General features: G+C 39.5%; 1 protein-coding gene across 1 annotated transcript in view; it reads right to left on the bottom strand.

Annotated features, from left to right (window-relative positions):
- The window catches only part of DOCK2 (dedicator of cytokinesis 2), a 157,717-nt gene that overhangs the window by 42,025 nt on the left and 97,566 nt on the right, over positions 1-18,126 (bottom strand). Inside the window, exons 28-30 of the mRNA XM_008644215.2 lie at positions 16,966-17,064; positions 15,753-15,847; positions 2,534-2,612 (exon numbers count right to left, since the gene is read on the bottom strand). Coding sequence (XP_008642437.1) covers positions 2,534-2,612; positions 15,753-15,847; positions 16,966-17,064 — 273 coding nt within the window. The remainder of the gene's footprint in view (positions 1-2,533; positions 2,613-15,752; positions 15,848-16,965; positions 17,065-18,126) is intronic.

Below are 18,126 nucleotides of genomic sequence, written 5' to 3'. Positions count from 1 at the left end.
GAAAAAAGCAATTTGCTTTGCAAATAAGAAGGAGGCCAGGAACCCTTTTTATTTTCTCCATTTAACAAGCCCCACCAGAGTAGCAAAAAATTTCTTCATTGCATTTCTGTAGATTTAAACCACACTTTTTTAGATGCTCAATTGCTTCACAGTTGACTTGCTTTGTTTGCTTTCGTTGTCTCCTATTTATTGCCATGCAACCACTCAGCCAAGTGAAAATCCTCAGATCTATTTCCCTGGGCTTTCAATAGTTTTCAAATTTTTCTTTTAATTAAGACTTTGCCTCAGCTATTAATAATCTGATCTGAAAACACTGTCCTGCAAGCAGTATAAATCATGCACTTGTTTACACAGAACTTAAATGTGCGACACCTTTTTATTTTAAATAACACTTTGACTGATGTGCATCTCTATTTTCCCCTTCAGCTCCTCCTGCAGCAGGCTCAGGGACCTGCCCCAAACACACCTGGGGGTTGGGATGTGTGGGGCTGCCTTTGCTCCTGGGGCTGGCAGTGGGAATGAACAGGCTGTGTGATCATCAGGCTGCAGCTCTTAATAAACCTTATAGTTATGCTACTTCCAAATTTTTTCTCAGATCAAAATAGAAAAAACAAGTTTCTTTGTCCCAATTCACAGTTTTTCTATACAAATGCAAATAAAAATAGAAATACAGCTACACAGTAACAAGGTGAACTGTTTTATGAAGCACAGGAGTTTCTCATTTACTTTGAGTTAACCACTGCTCAGGTTTGCTTACAGCCAAGGTGTATAAATATAAAAAAAATACGGTGGGAAATCAAATTAAAGTTACAATTAAGAATACTAGACAATGTGCTTTGCACTATTCAGACCTTTTTTAGTCCAGTAGCAGCTTTTTAAATAGGTATACTTAGGGAACTCTTAGAAGGTTTGCAGAGCTTTTATCCATGAAAGAAAAGTAAGGTAACACCTTGATTTGTACTTTAAAGCCTCTTATGAAGACTCTAAGGGTATTACAATTCTTTACAGGGCTCCACTTATTTACTATAACATTGTTTAGCTTACTCAGAGCCTCCAGATATTTGACAAGTCATGAATAAAAGAGCATTAATGTATTCCCTTGAACTGCAAGGTGCACTGTGGAACTACAACGTTCCAATGGTTGTTTGATAACACTTTGGAAGGCACAGAATTGCCACAGGAAAGAGCTGAAATAAAAGCTCCAGATCAAACTGCTGCTTTCATGTTTGAAAAAGGCAGTGTACACCTTAATAAAACTTTGACAGATACAGTCTTTATAGTCTGTGTGGTTTTGGTATCCTGCACATGATGTCTTTCAGACCTTTGTTATCTGCTTTTAAAAATTACTGACACATTGTGCAGTAATAAGTGATCAAATGCCATAGAAATTATAAGTTACAAATTTCTTATTAATAAACTGATAGAGCCTTAGACAGATTGTATCATAAATATGTCAAGGGGCTGAGAGTTTCCAACAGGGATATTTACTGAAAAATAAATTTTAAGTTTGTTGGAAGAAACATCTTTAAAAATCTTAATATTATACACATGCACATTTGTATAAGCACATCTTTTGAAGGTAAAACATTTTTAATGAAATAAAGCAGGAAAAAGCTCTGCATTTCCTACTTGGGGCCACTGTAACTGAGTGTGAACTGAATCTTTTACCTTTCTTTTCACTACTGTCTTTCAAACTCTTCCTGTGTAACCCCTACATGGGCATAGCTCTGCAGCTATTTGGGACCAAGGTGTTTTGTGTTGAGGACCAAGAGACCAATTCCCAAACTGTTTTTAGACAAGTGGAATCATTTAAAACAGATTGAAAGTTGTGAGATGAACTGCAAAATATAAAGCCCTGAACTTTATGTAAGAATGGAACAGAATAATTTTACACACCATGATCAGGCAGCACTTAGGGACAAATCCTGAATCTAAAAGTGTACTTACATTTTAACACCAATTTGATGAACGTGAAAACTACAGGCATTTTCATTCTTATCTAAAGGAAGCCAAAGGTGGTAAAATGCATAACCAAATAGTTCAGTTACACAGAATGATACCTAACAAACAAAAAACCCCAACCAACCCTAATTAAAAATTATTACAGAAAGAACTAATGAAATTGCATAAATAGAGATAGACTTGTCAGGAAGACTACAAGTCAAAAATAAATTCTAAGTGCTAAATACTCTAGGAATCAGCAAAGTTAAGCTCCTTCTGTCCTACATCCACAGCGCTGACATTGTAGAGGCTCCGTGTGTTATGTCTGAGATTGACTTTCTGAGTGCACTTGGCTGGCTAAGAAAAACAAGTTTGTGGCTTCCCAGTCCTGAACAGAGTCACAGAGGAAAATATGCTGGTTGGGTGCCTTATTATAAATAATAAGTGCCCAGTTCTGATGTCACATGGAAGACAGTCCAGTCCTGCCCCACTCAGATCCACAACCTGTCTGATACTGGGGCACAGCACCAGGAGGGGCTTGGGCTGACCTGCATGTACTGCCTTGGCTCAGCTAGAAACCCAAAATACTTACTTGGACTTCAAAATTCATGTTCTCCAAAAATTTCTGGTTCATTGTCTCTGCAAATTTGTTGATGGCTCTCAAGAACACCCTAAAAAGGAAAAACAGTGATATAGATAAATGAATGTAACATCTGGCAATCAATACCCACCATGTATGATGTTGGTGGAAGCACATTTGGCACTGAACACACTGGGAGCATCAGAGTTCTCACACACCTGAGCACAGCAGGTGACAATCTGTCCAGTGGCACAGGATTTATAGTGTTATCCATTTAAAAAATTACACAACTATCAAAAAGTTTCTCAACTTCTACTGGAAAAGTCAGACGACAGAGTTTTGCTTCCTCTGCTGCACACTACATTGCATTCCTGAGAAAAGAGAGCAATTCTTTCAAGCCCAATGTTACCTTCTGCCAAACCCAGATCATTCACAAGGGTGGCATCACCTCCTCTTGGGGGTTTGACAGCTGAAACAGCTCCTGTGCTCACATCATTAGTTAGGAGCTGCAACTGCACTTTTGCCACTTCAAAGATACTGAGTGCAGTTTTTCAGCTCTCTTATGGGTGGGGAGGGCAGGACGACACCTCTGTCCAGCTTCCTCCCCGGGTAGATTATAAAAACATTCAAAACAGTGAAAATACAGATTCAAAATCCTATACAGTTACTTCTTCCAAGAGTAAGAGCATGAACATTACCCTTCTATTCTGAAAAGCAGCACCTGTTTAAGCTCCTGATTAATGCAACGTGATTAAGTCATGTTTCTAAAGCTAATTTCCTTGTCTGACTTCCCAGCATGGGACATTTGTAAAAGAAAAATCAATAGTATCTTTAAATATTTACAAAGTTTATTTAAATAATTTAGTTGTTTTCAAAATTGTAAACTGACTGAAAGTGATCATTAGACTCCACTTCATAGGTAGATTTTTCAAAGCTATTAAATGGAAATATTTCTATGGAAAGCACTGTAGGGGCAAAGAGAAAGCTGAACACAAGGGAAAACCAATCCTATTTGTTCAAATACAATGATTGGCTGTCAACTAGATATTCCCAGTCAGGAAAGAGATCTAATAGTTGTAACAGCCAGGTCCAGAAATCCCCACCATCTCAGTGATTAGCAGCATGAGAGAAAGCAATAATTCAATAATTAGGATTATCAGCAAAAGATTAAGAAACCACAGGATATCCATATGTGACTGTCAAAGGAATGTTGTGTCCTTGTGCTGGAATCACTCTGGTGTTTTGGTGTCGCATCTCAAAAGGATAAACAAATAGAAAAAGAAACAAGAGAGAAGAAAACAAGCAAATAAATGTGACGCAGAAATGATCCTCAGTCAGGGGACATGGTGTGACTGAGGAGGGAGGTGACAGGAGCTATAAAATCGAAAGTACCAAGGAGATGAGAGACTGAGTGCTCACAGCTTCTCTGAGAAGCATCAGAGAGCACTGAACACAACCAGAATGTGCATCCAAAAGAAGCAAACCCAGGTTCTGTGTTAATCTTGTTCAACTCTGCAGCTCATTGCTACAGGATGCTGCAAATGCTTGAATTTTATACTGGCTCAGAAGTGATTAGACACATCAAAGACTAAACTGAAGGGAGGACAATTAAATGCCACTGGTCACTGGAGGCTGGTAGAACACAGCAAACAAGCTGTGTTGTTACACTGGTCCCCTGGCAGCTGTCTGTGAGCCACTGGAGAAACAGAACAGTCAGGGAAAGGAGTTTTAGTCTCATCACAAAAAAAGAAATCAGAAGGCCTAAGTTCAGTTTCTTAATGAGGGAGGTAAAGCGAAAGTTCAGCTTTTGGCAAGCTTACTACAGGGAATCCCACTTAACCACTGAGCAATCACCCAAAGGAGCTCCCTGCTTCATTAGAGCAGTGACTGGCTGGAGTGAAATCCCTTGTTGTGGGTGAAGTTCTCCAGGAGGTAAATATTCTTTGTGAAAACCTAAAGAAGAATTTCTTTCCATCTGTGTAACGTTCCCCTGAACTGCTGATGTGATCAAGGAAATTCAGTAACTACGCATGTTGTCACATCTTGCCAAGTTCTTTTTGTGAAGGTGACCAGAGGGATGCTGCAGGAGCTGTGGCAGGGGGAGGTTACAGATTTCTGATGGTGCTGTGTCACTCCACAGCATCATCCCACACACTCAGCTGAGCTTCCTCCCTGTGGTCCAGGGCATCCTCTGATCTCATCTTCTAGCTCTGGCTGAGCTAATCTTGCCAGCTGAATTGAGGGGCTGATTTGTGAAAAGCCGAGTGTCATCAAATCTCCTCCAGTTCAAGAAATCTAATTTTGCTCAGTGCTGCCCTTGCAGGCTATCACTGCTCTGCTGAACAGAGAGTTCTCATTCTCTGTGTGCATACTCACAGGGCTGCCCTGTGCCCCCACTGCCATTTCCCAGCCTATCGAACTTGCTTTGCCACCTTTATGTAATCAACTCCTAAATGTGATTCCCACTGAAAGCTGTCCCACACTGCCCACAAGGAAATAAACACATTCTTCCCTGATGCTCCACTCACACAGGGACATTTATCTCCTCAAAGCTGCCTGATACTTGACACAAATGGTTTAAGATGTTGCAAAAAAAGGGAATTCTGAAAGAGTGATCTATTTTAGGCAGCACAAAACCCCACACAGCTTGGCAGAATCACAGACACGTTGTTCTGTGTCATCATCATCATTATTCTTCAGAACAGGAGTTTTAGGTCAAGGCCTTTTGAGTGTTGTGTCTTTTCTGTATCTCTGTATTGCTCTAGACCCTTTGATTTACAAAGTTTATTTCTTGCCAAGTCACATAAGCACTTCTTGAGCTTCAGCTGCTCAGGGAGGAGCATTTCCCTTCACTCAGAGTTTTTTGGCTGGAGTAGGAGGAGGTGTCTTCCATTTCTGAGACTTTTTTAGTTCCCAGATTCTGTGGATTTCCACACTACTCCAACACCATGGTGAAACACATCACCTAAATATCCAGTTTAGGCAGACTCTGGTACGGTGCTAATAATTTTTCTTGCAATAAAAAACTCCCACACTTTTTAGTACTTTACTCTTTAAATAGAAATATCATGCAAGATAGAGTAGAAATAACCATAACTGAAACACACATGAAATATATTAGTGGAAATCTATTTCATAATATTGACATATTACTGTGTGTAATAATAAAAAGTTTTGTGACAAGCTTGTGGTTTGCTTTTAGCCGTACAGAAAAAAACTCAAGGACACCTGAGAAATACTGAGGTATTTAATGCCCTGTAGAAATCACAGAAAACATTAAAAATATTTACAGGATTCTATACAATATAATTATATGTAAGCTGTCTTCTGTAAATATCCCTTTTGCTCTCACAAATATTTTTATCTGACAGACTGGAATGACACATTTTCAGGCAGCATGCAATATTTCCAGGCTGTCAAGTTCCCAATATTTGTATTTTGCCTAAAGGGTGTATCTATTCCTGTCACTGGGAGTCACTTAGGCAGTAGGTTTGAATGCTATTCCTGGCTCCTTCCAATGCCTCAATGATTTCACTGTCCTGCCTCAGTCTCCCCTTTCACCAAAAAGGGGCATTAATTAAGTAGCCACAAGTACGAAACTAAACAGGTACTTCTAAAATAGTTAGAGATTTTGATGAAAAAAACAGAGAAAATATAATTTTAAACATGAATCTTTAAAGACTTAAACTAAATAGTCACATTTTCCATTAATTTTAATTAACCAATAACTTTTCTACACTTACTACAGATTTAATTTCTCATCAATTTAAATAATTGTGATTTAAAATTGCTGAAATTCCTTTACCCACAATAACTTCCGTGATATTTCCTGAGTTTATGAGGATTGATGCTTCTAATGTACAGCTCATATAAAACTCTTGGGCCTGAAGATTTAGGGAAGCTGTTCGAAGTCCAAAGTCTCTGGGCTAAATCTGGATATTAAAAGGCAGGGTTTCGGCTCAGGACAGCAACAACATTGCCATGGTTCAACTGCTCCTGTTTCCTCTCTCTCTCTGAATTTCCTGCTGCTTCTGCTTTGCTTTATTGTATTGTCAGAGACATTTGTCCAAAACTTTGGCTGGAAAATGAGCCCAAAGAATAGAATCCTGTGCAACTGTACTCAGTTTCACACACTTAGATGTCTGTTCTTAACAGGGGAGAACAGTACCTTAAGTAATGTAGACAAATAATTTAAGACAGAAAAAATTGGAAATTCATGTCACCCTAAGATAAAGATTTGATTTCAAGCTGATTCTCCCTCAAAATAAAACAGAGGGATTGAGATGGAACAAGGAAAGAATTCTGTATTCATAAACAACATATTAATAAAAATAGGATTTCAAGGCTATTTCTCAGAAGATGATGATTTTGTCTAACAGTGAAATAGGTCTGCATGTTGTCCTTGTTTTTGAAGTGTAAATAGGTAATAAATCTAAAATTCAGATCTGCAACTCCAAGCTATTTTTAGCAAGCTAGTTGGAATTGTTGTGTCAGCTTCTTGCAATGTAAATCAAAGAGAGGACTTAATAAAACAAACAAACAAACAACACCCCCCTGAAAAAACCCCAAACAAACAAACCCTTACATTCACATTGACTGTTCTTAGTGGCTTTGTAAAAGCTGGCCTTTTTGTGCACCTTGTTCCAAACAAGAAACGCTTCTGGGTCCACAACATTATTTTGGGAAAGGTGCATGATTCAGATACAGCATTAGAAACATTTCCAAAATAACGACTAGAACCTCGTCTCAGACTCCTACATGTGAATTCTTTTAAAGCAGTGCCCAACTGCAGTGAGATGCTCTTCAATGTCTTTTCAGGTTCACATGACTTGAAAATTTGGGATTTCACTGCTTCAACTCTGAGATGAGTAACCCATATACTGAGGTGAAGGCTGAATGAATTCACTTAGGTATTTATGAGCATCAACTCAAACTCATGCTTGCTATGTCTCCTCAAGCCGTGACTGCACTGATGTAATGACAGGTGGAAAAAATGAATCAAGTACAAACTTCTACTGGATAATCAGACCCAGAAAAAGAAAGTTTAAAAGAGCGTATTTCCTGTGTTATGAAAACTTATTGAAAGAAACCATTAAAATGATGGCATATATGGGTTTTTAAAGTCACATCTAAAAGCCAGTGAAGGCATGGACAGTTTTTACAATTCAGAACTTCTTCTCACAAACCCTAAGTGCTTTTCCTTCAGAGAGTTTGGTCCAAAATTCAAGCCAGAAGGAGTTCCACTAACTTCAGTGTTTTTTGTAGTCCCCAAAACTGATTAGTCAGCGCTTTAATCAGTGAATCCTCTACCTGAACAGACAAGGAATATGAGGGAAGCTCTTGCAAACCCTGGAGGATGTACTGACTATATTTTTAAAGATCTTTTCTGAGTTCTGATAGACATGGTTTGGCCATTATGCCAATTCTGTGAAATCTGGAGCAGGGAATAGCAAAGCCAAAATAATACTCGTACATAACTTATATTGACTTCCTAGTATCATCCTCATAAAATGCTGTGCAGAAGACACCTGATAGGTATTGTAACATGAAGCAAACACAAGGGAAAAGCAGCTGGAGTCAAATGATTCCCTTCTCCTGTAGGCTTCTGTCACCTTTTTTCTTGCTTGTTGTGTGCAGAATAAGCAGAAGAAGGCACATGACAGAATCAGAAGATTCAAAGAGTGGGTCAGAGCCAAACCCCAGTGCTGATCCTTGTAAAGGACTGAAGCAGTGAATGGCAACTAGGAACTAATGCTGGATGGTACAAAATACACAGAACGAGCAATCAGTGTGACAGGAGACACTAAAGGACACGTATACTACAGGTGAACAGGTAATAACAAAAATCTTCACAAAGCAAGAGCAGAAATTATCTCCTAATAATATGGCAATCATTGATCTAGAAATGAAGGGTAATGCAAGATGGAAGCAATATTTAAAAACCTCGTGGCTACATGAAACCTAGTTATGAAGAGCACAATAATGGCAACACTTGGGAAGAAATCCACTTCCATGGTAACTGGAAAAATATGGCCAGTGGCGCAAAGAAAGGAGTATAATTTCATCATATTTCTCCCTTGTGTCAACTCAGCTTCACTACAGACTGAAGAATAATTTCTTGAACTATTCATATTGAATTCTAATGATAAAGCCACTGCCATGTTCCTAAATTCTTTTCCAATGTACGCCCAGAGTGTAACTAAATAACACAGTCAGAAAGCAACTGCTTCAAAATGGCTGTGCTCTGCCTGCTCTTGTCTCAATTATAACATTGGGGTTTGTCTCAATTATACATTGCGTTTTTTTCCTTACTAGCATGATTTGAAAATTTACATTAAACAGCTATGCCAAGCATCCAGAACACTGCAGGCTGCACTGTGTCAGAGTTACTTTGACAGCAGCACAATGAACTCCCAGAGGAAGACAGGAATGTGCAGTGGCTTTGTGCCAGACAAGCCAAGTTTCCATGTGAGACCCTTGACTTGGCCAACAGGTCTTTGTGTGCAGCTTTTCCTTCAGCATCTACCCAAAACCTGCTTTGTAGCTCTCATTTAGGAACCAAAATACATTTTCAAGTCTGCATATTAGGTACACATTTTATGCCAAACTCCTGGAAATGGGATGTTTTGAACTCTAAGAAACTTCATAGTTTGAAAATGAAGCGTATGAAGAGCTGTCAGAATGGGCTCTAAGAAAATTTCAGAGAGGTTTCAGTACCTCATTACTTTCAGTAATTTTGCTTATATTGTTTCTTCTCACTTCAGTCTCCTTTGCTTTTTTGCTCATTCCAGAAAATTTTTTGCATAGTAGAAGCATTCTGAATTAATGAAAAAATTAACAATCACATGCTGTCGTTAGTGCTAGATCAAGAATGGGAATCAGACACAAAGCTGAAACCTGGTTCTTAAAGATGAATGTAAGGTCTTAACATGGTTGTGTCAGGATGCCACACACTAATGAACTCCACAGCCTTCACTTTTGAAGAAAGTTTGAACTGATGATTGCAAAATTACTTCTCCATTCTTCCACTGATTTTTGTTGCATTGAACCAGCAGACTATGAATTTTAAAAGAGATGATTATGCAGCAAATACATAATACACCAGCAGGGCTATTTTGTGATGCTTCTGGTAAAAAATATGAAAATTAACTGTTCAAAATAATGTTAAATACAAGGAAACTGCATACATTTTATTTCCTGAAAAACTCTAATTATAAGAAGTTCTGGTCAAAGCTACTCAGAAAGAGGAAGACAGAAAGATTGCTCAACTGCACTTACAACTGATGAAAATTATGAATATTGAAATTTCAGTCTTTTCTGTAGTGACACAGAACAGTTTGTGTGGGTGATCTCTTCAATGTTTTTTACTCATTTGCACATATATTCAATAGAGGGGAAAGTACTCCTCGTTGTCTTAATCCCCAGATGTTTTATTAAAATTAAAATACATGAAAACATAAGAAAGCATTTTATAACAGGCCACATAGCAACGAACCTTAGGGGTTTCTATCTGCAAGTCGAAGTTGTATTTAGGAGAGTAACAGTTTATCCCACTGACTTTCTGAGAACATCAAATTACCAAGATTTTTTTTTGTGTTGAGTTGTTCTCTCCACTGAGGACTTTACTTTTAGTTCTGAGAGCTCTTAGCCTAGGAGTGTGAGCATCCCAGCAGCTGATACCAGGAAAGGTGAGACACTCTGCAGTGGGAGTGGGAATGGGGTATCTCCCTGCATATTTTCTCTCTGCATTTTTAGATAAAAGACTAAATAAATGACTGCAGTTAAAACCTACCCGGCATCCACTCTGTACCATGACCACGATGGGCAACTGCCTCTGTTGCTGAGCGGATTATCTGCTGCAACCACTACATAATTACGTGTTCAGATTCTTGGTAAGCAGATAATTCCACACCATGGAGAACCACCAGCAGCATGCAGAGCTAGAGCAGAATTAGCAGAATTTAGCTAGAAAGATGCAAGGACGGAAAGGCAGGGTGACATTGGCACAGGCACCTGCAGATGGAAGGGACTCTTTGTGCCAGGCTTGGAGCTGCCAGCAGAGTGTGAACGGAGCAGCCACAGCTGGAACTCTCCCTGGGAGGGAAGTACAGTCCCCAGGGAAACAACTCCCTCTGCTCTCACCTGCCTTGCCCCATTGCCCCAGGACTAACTTAATGCCATTTGCCTGATTACAAATGCTGACTTTTGTAGAGACTGAGAAAGACAACGAGGAAACAGAGGAGCCTGGATTTAATGGGCAGGAATACAAATTTGAGAACACTGAGGCACTGTGTACCAAATACTCCAGCATGGAAAACAATAAAGAAATAAATTTCCCTCTGAAAGGGACTTCATATTAACAGGGAAACTGCATTTCAGCAAGGACATTTGTAGTCTCACAGCAAAACCAAGCTGTCCAAGGACACATCCTATCACTGTACACAATTAAATCTATGACTAAACAGTAACGTTTGTTTGCACTTGTTATAATACCTTATTTACCCTTTTCTGCAACTGTGCATAAAAGAATATTTGCATTAGACATTTATACTTGTTGCTTAAAATATCTTTTCATACATTAAAATTATGAAGTCCTGCAATATGCCATAAGCCTGTGTATAAATGTATTCTGCTCCCCCGAAAATTCAAGCCCTTATAAAAACAACTGCACTTCTATAAGAAGATGTTTAAATCAGTCAAAAGTTGCAGAGGAAAACAAGATCAAAGAAAAGAGTTACTTGTATGCAGCAGATGAGCCTTCTAAATTCTGCCTTATTTGCACAAAATAAACCATAACACTGTCATCCAACCTTAGTTACATAAATGAATCAGCTTTCAGGGTAAAAGTAACCTAAACTATTCACCTGGGGGTTGGTTTGGGGTTTTTGTTTGTTTGTTTGTTTTTAAATATCACAAGCTTTTATTTCCACCAACAGATAAATAGAAGACTGAGAAGCAGCTCAAATATTTTAATTAATTTGGGGATTTTCTCCCTTTCAACTTGAGCTCATTGAATCACAGAATGGTTTGGGTTGGAGGGGACCTTAAAGCTCATCTCATTCCACCCCCTGCCATGGTCAGGGACACCTTCCACTGGGGCAGGTTGCTCCAAGCCCCGTCCAACCTGGCCTTGGACACTTATTCCAAGGCTGTGTTCAGCAACATGCATACATATGTGGAAAACAAATTTTTCAGAAGTCACAGAGCCATTCTCTGATGATCTATGAAAAGAAAAACACAAAAAAACCCCCAACAAAACCCAGGCCTGGAATCCCTACTGTCCTTCTCTTGAACCGAAGTCCCAGCAATCCCTTGCTGGGCATCAAAGAGGAATTTATTCTGCCTCTCTTTGCTGCCTGGCCAGGACCAGGACAACGAGAGAGCCCACAGCCCTGGCAGGCTGAGAACTGCTGAGGTGCCTGGGGCTGCAGGTGACGCTGATTTGAAGCCACAGTGAGCTTTGGCTGAGTTAATAACAGTGCTCCAGGTGTGAGCTCCATGAGAACCACGCCTGGAGGGTGTTACAAAGCATCTCATCAGCAAGTAAGCAGCTATTTTTGGTATGTATAATGAAAGAAAATTGACAACAATTCCAGTTCTTTTGCCAAATACCTGCAGCGCTAAACCTTTCAAGTTAGACTTAAAAAGCACTGGGGAAGACTTGACTCTGACAGATGTCTGAAAACACTCAGATGCACAGGTAATGAAAACATATTCTAGAAAAAGCCAAACCACCAGTGTTATAAAATACCCTACAGTGTTATCTTGCAGGAGTTTTTCCACCCAGTAGGATCCGACCTTGAAATGTGCTGGTGAAACACTGTTTCCATTTATTTTAAAATACCTTAATATAATGTGAGCCAAAGGCTCACAGCACTACCCAAATGGACATGCAAACAAAGTGCTCACTGGGCCACTTCAGACTGGACACCAACCCAAGTGATCCCAGGCACTAATTTTGATAAGATCAAATACTTTCAGACTCCCTGTGAGGAATTACCCTTTCAAAGCCCAGAGGACAAGCTAAGGGATGTGAATGCTTTCCCTGTAGTTGCTAACCCTGCTAACTCTTCCTTCTTCAGCAAATCTGACTCCCCATGCACTTCATGTTGACAATAAAGTACATTAATTTCCTGGGAGAAATTATATCCCTCTGAATTAAAATTATGAACTGCTGAAAGATAGACAGACTATATGGTATTAGCTAAACCAGCTAAGCATTTCCCCACAAATGCCATGTACTTAGGAATTACTGCTTTTAATAAGTTAATAGCCAATATCTAAGTGTCATGAGTGGAATAAAGTGCACATATAAGGAGTAGAAACTAATAATAAGAAGAATGCAGTAAGCAACTTTAATTAGAACAAAAGTTAATTAAATCCACCATGGAGGATCACAAAAATAACTCAGATATTATATCCTCATGACCTCAACGATGATGTTACTGTTTCCCAAAGTGTTCTGCACCACCTAGCATGCTGTAAAAAAAGTGTTCTTTCCATCTTGCTGTTAATGGAAGGAGGGGGGGGGGAACAGGAAAAAAGAAAAGGTATTTCATTATTTCTTCTTATTATATTATTATATTTGTATTATTATTCCCCCTTTTCATTCTCTTTTGCTCATTGAATACTGCCTGTCCAGTGGGACCAGTACACACAGATTCAGCCTCCTTCAAACGTGCTTTGGTAGCCTGAGCATGCTTGGGAAGCAAAGAGCACGATGTTTATAGTAGTGAGTTAAAGTAATTTGAGTTAAATAATTCCATCCTGATACAGGCAAAGCTTGATAACTAAGTTTAGTCAGTTAAGCTTCTACTCCAATTCATTCAACCCATACACCAGAGCTTCTCCTGGACAGGAATGTGTCCATTCTCCCTTCCTTTGGAGCCTGTAAAAACCATTCTCTCATTGTTTGCTTCCATCTATGCCAGACATCAAACTTTTAGCTGAAATATCCCTGGTATCATTCAGGCACTGCCTGTCTTTACTTCCATATGACAGGAATTGGGGCCCCTGCTCAGCAAACAAGACCAGACCTGCAGTATTGGTGCTGCTCTTCCCTCTCCTCTGTCTCTGTACTGATTTCACTTCTCTGTGCTGCAGTCCCTCCTACAGCAAAACTCCTCCAATTCCCACTTTCCTTGCAAGCCACAAAACACACCCAATCATGCAGGGGAGCCTGCCAGGCTTTGCTGCACACCTGGAGGGCACAAGTGCCACCAGCTCCACCCTGCCCCTGGCCAGGTTACACCACACACCACAGATATGCCCAACAGCCCTAACCAAGCTCTTTGCAAAGGCAGAAAGGGGAGACTCGAGGCAGAACAGCTCCTTCAGGGAGTAAAAAGCCTGCATGGAGCCTCCTGTTCACAACAGGGGAGTTAAGAATGCAAAACCTGCACTGTGCTGATATTTTTTGTGTTTGGTTTGTCGGGGTTTTGTTTTAATTTCTTTTTCTTCTCTCAGTGTTACTGTAAGAGACCTAAGCCTGATCCCCTGTGACTTCTTCTCTGTGCTACTTCTCTGGTTTGTGGTAAAGAATGTTAACAAGACAAATCTACAAAACTAAATTAGTCTTCAATTTATCTCGTGGAACATCCATTCTCTCAAAAAAACCCCCAAAATCCAAAAAAAGAAAAAACAAAACCAAATTTCTATAAAGAATGATAAAAAGTCCTCACTCCCAGTTGTTGATATAACATAAAATTAAGACATAAAGTAAGATCAATAACTCATTTCCTTATGCATTCCAGAGAACAGCAGCATAATCAAGGAGTATAAACAGTGCCAAGTCATTTTAGGTAAGCAATGTGTTTACAGGAGGACTGTTAAATAGCTTCTAAACAATATTTTTTTTAATGCTAACTTATTTCTTTACAGAGGATAAAGCTTAGAGTGACAAAACCTGCCTGGAACAACTTGTCCACAGAGCTCAGAGTCATTAGGAGGCAGATGTACACACATACAGTCCCCCAAAGCAGTTTTTACTGTCAGGACCTGAGGCAATACGGACACCACCAGGTGAAGCCCAAGCCCCAAAGACATTCTTTGACCAAGGACAGTCACTTCCCACACATACAGAATAAAATAATCCTATACTTGTGGATAGGGTGGGTGTCAACAGCATTTTCTAGATAAGAGAAACAGCTTTACACAGGAAAGGTTTGATGTGCTGACATGTGCCAGATGACTGTAGGTAGTTTAGTACCAAATTGATATTTTTTAGAGTAATCCTTGGTACATTAAAACTAACTGCAATCACAGCAGCAGCCACATAAGAATGTGCAAGGAGTTGGATTTTGCCTTATAGGCCAAAGACTAGCTCAGACAGAAAAACAAGAGGGATGAAACTACTGTAAAGTACAAAATATTCCCTGAATTTACACATCCACCAGCACATCTGTACCTGCCCACCTCAGAAGAGGGGTCAGGGATCCCTCTGCATGGTCATTAACATCCATGAGTGACAAAGTGAGGTTTGGACACCTGACTAGAACCATCACTACCCTCTAGAACATAATCTTCACTTTTCAACCACAGAATGCAAAAAAAGCCCCAACCAACCTTTTCATTTAACATCATTCCATTCAAATCCTAGATTAAAATGTATCCAATATCAAAATCTGATATCACAAAACTGTAAACTTTATTGGCAAATCTTTTTCTCAAGACCAAACACTCTCAGGAAATGATCAAGTTTATTGAGTGTCCTCTTTCCTCTCTTTTTATATATTATAAAAGTGGAAGAATTGTATAACTGTGACATTTCAAATAAACAGCATCTATGGACTAAGTTCATTCAAACCTATGCACTTTTGACACTTAACTCTTAGACCAGTCCCTCTGCAACTTCTAGAAAACTCAGTGTTACCACCATCTCTACAAAACTAAAATAAAGGTAGTACAGGTCACTGTCAACAGAAGTCTTGCTTAAAAAGTGTATTCACTTCATAATACAATCCAGCATCTAAACTCGAAGTTTTTCTTTGAAAACAAGAAACCAGAATAAGTTCAGCTGTAAAGGTAATACCCAAATAAATTTTAAAAAGTGGACTTAAAGCACAGGCAACAAGCTATTTAGTGGATTGCTTCAGATGACCTTCTTGGCATTCCCCAGACTGGAATGATAAAGTAATTCTAGACTGCACTGAAAAATGTTTTGTAAGATACGAAATGAGTCACTCTCCACAGGCACACAGAACAGGAGCACTGGTCCTCCTCCCCTCTTTACCTGTTCTGCACCATGCTCATGGCCATCCAGTCCGAAGGGTAAACGTTCTTCCCAATGAGATCTTTGAACATTATGAACGTTTCCATCAAGAAGTCCTGGAACAACAAAATGTGGTCAGGCTGGGGCTGTGTAATGCACACTTTGAAGTTTCTGTGTGATTAATGAGCCAAGATGGGGAGTTCCACTTTGCTCAGTGAAGTCAAGAGAAGAATTCCTGGTGTTATCAGTAAACCTGAGACTGGAGCCAAAGTCCTGTAGAACAGCAGTCTCAGATTCCAAATGGAAGCTAAAAGCCATTACACTGATGTCATTATGCAGGGCTCTTAGGAAAATATAAGGCATAAATGAATGGAAGGAAAAAGTTGTAGTACTTTGGAGTAAAATTGGGGGTTTTTTTGTGAATTAGGAGAGCAGTTTCACTATGCATAAAGAATGAATAGATTTGAAAAATACAGGATTTTTATTTTAGTCCATTTACTCCACATTTACAATTTTATTTATGGCACCACTCTGGCTTTAAGAAAGGAAGGAAAGGGATCAGTTCTTGACAAGTGCAGATATTGCCTCCATGGACTAACTACAGATGGTGCAATCCAAACCTTTGCCACTGCCCTGACTTACCTGAGAGCTACACAAGGAGTGTAAAAGGACAGACATAGGACTATGGAAACCTTCTGGCTACAGTGTACCTGAACTACCATTAAATTATGGCAGAAACAACTGCAATAAAAGGATGCACTACAGGAATAGGGCATTTATTGCATTTAGCTTACAATGTTACCAGCACCAGGAGTAGACTCAATAGTGAAAACGAAAGTGGAAATGGATCACTGTGTGTGAAGGGGGGAGGGGGAATTTTCAACTAGTTGAGGATAAGTTTTGCTGTTGTTTTGTTGTGGATTTATTCTTTTTCTTTTCTGTATCCTCAATAGAGTACTGCACAAAGATCCCATTACTTATTCTGGATTGTTACATCACCACCTCAGTGCCAGGATCAACAGAGACATTTGTGCCTTTCCAAATTTCTGATTACAGTGTTGTCCAGCGGCACAACTAGAAGAGGGAGGCCGTGCAACAATACAGAGACAAAAAATGTACAGCAATAGAATTCATTCTAGGAAGAATCAGACAAGAAACACCCCAAAAATTGTCTGATTTTTCACAGGAAATCAAATACTTAAAACTATCAACTCCATGATCACTTAGTACTCACCACTAGTTCTGAACTTGTCTGGAAAGTTTCAATGTACACTGAATAATGCTGGTCGTTCATCTGGTTTAGGATCGCTGTCATGCACGCCACAAAATGACTCTGAAAGCAAACCAGACAGAATCAACACCTGTGGATTACTTAAGGTATTGGATTGCACTCTTTCTAAAGTTGAAGTATGCCAAATGTCGGAAAAATCCCTTTATGCATGTAGAAATAAACAATAGTCAAGCTTTTGCAAGCCCAGATGAAAGAAACAAACTAAGAACTCCAAAAGGATTATTCCAAAGCTGCCTTGGCAAGGGACAGGCTCTTGTAAGAAAGCTGCATCATTAATGAGATACCACATGGAAAACACATTGTGACAAGAAAACTTGTACAAAGTACAACTGGATATCGCCTTAAGACTCCTAAAAGGCATGTGATGTTCCCCATGATTCTTCCATTAGGAATTCATAGGAAGAAAATATAGAATCAAATATCAAAGAAAATATAGAATCAAAATTTTCTAATTTCTAATAATTCTATTATTCACAGGAAGAAATAGTGCGATAAATGCTATTTTTCACATTCTGCAGGTGTTTAACCAGCTATTACAGGACTCCTGAACTTCTATAGAACCTTATGACCTTCATATCTCAAAACTTCTTTCAAACTTCCTCAAAAGGAAGTATTTAGTCTTTCTTAATTCCCAAGTCTAAATGCTGAAAGATATGACATGATTTCCAGTTCTAAGTTTTCACTCTAAGTTACTGGAAGTCACAAAGACGCTTCTTTCCCAAGTACTAATAGTGAGTTCAATGATCTGCAGTTTTCCTTTAATACTGTAAAGCTCCCAACTTATTGATTCCTTTTCATTTGCTGATGCTTTAATTCTCGTTTTAAAATCGAGCCTGCTTCCAACGCTTCGCTTTATTTTAACAACAAAATCGATGAGCGTGCAAAATCCTTTTCTAGATTTCCTTGGATCTTTTCACTGTCCTGGCTCAGAACCGGCCCCGGCGCTGCTCAGGCTCTCGGTGTCCCTCGGGCTCGCTTTGTCCCGCTGCTAATCAGAGCCAGAGGCACACGAGCTTTCCCAGCTGGGCTGCTCTGTCGCACCCGACCATTTTGTCCCCATTCCAGCGGAGGGAGCCGTGCCTGTCTCGGCTGGGGCCCGTGGCC

This window comes from Corvus brachyrhynchos, unplaced genomic scaffold, assembly GCF_000691975.1.
Source record: "Corvus brachyrhynchos isolate BGI_N302 unplaced genomic scaffold, ASM69197v1 scaffold262, whole genome shotgun sequence".
Taxonomy (NCBI): Eukaryota; Metazoa; Chordata; class Aves; order Passeriformes; family Corvidae; genus Corvus; species Corvus brachyrhynchos.
Note: the sequence above shows the minus strand (reverse complement) of the source record. Positions and strands in the feature narration are given on the sequence as shown.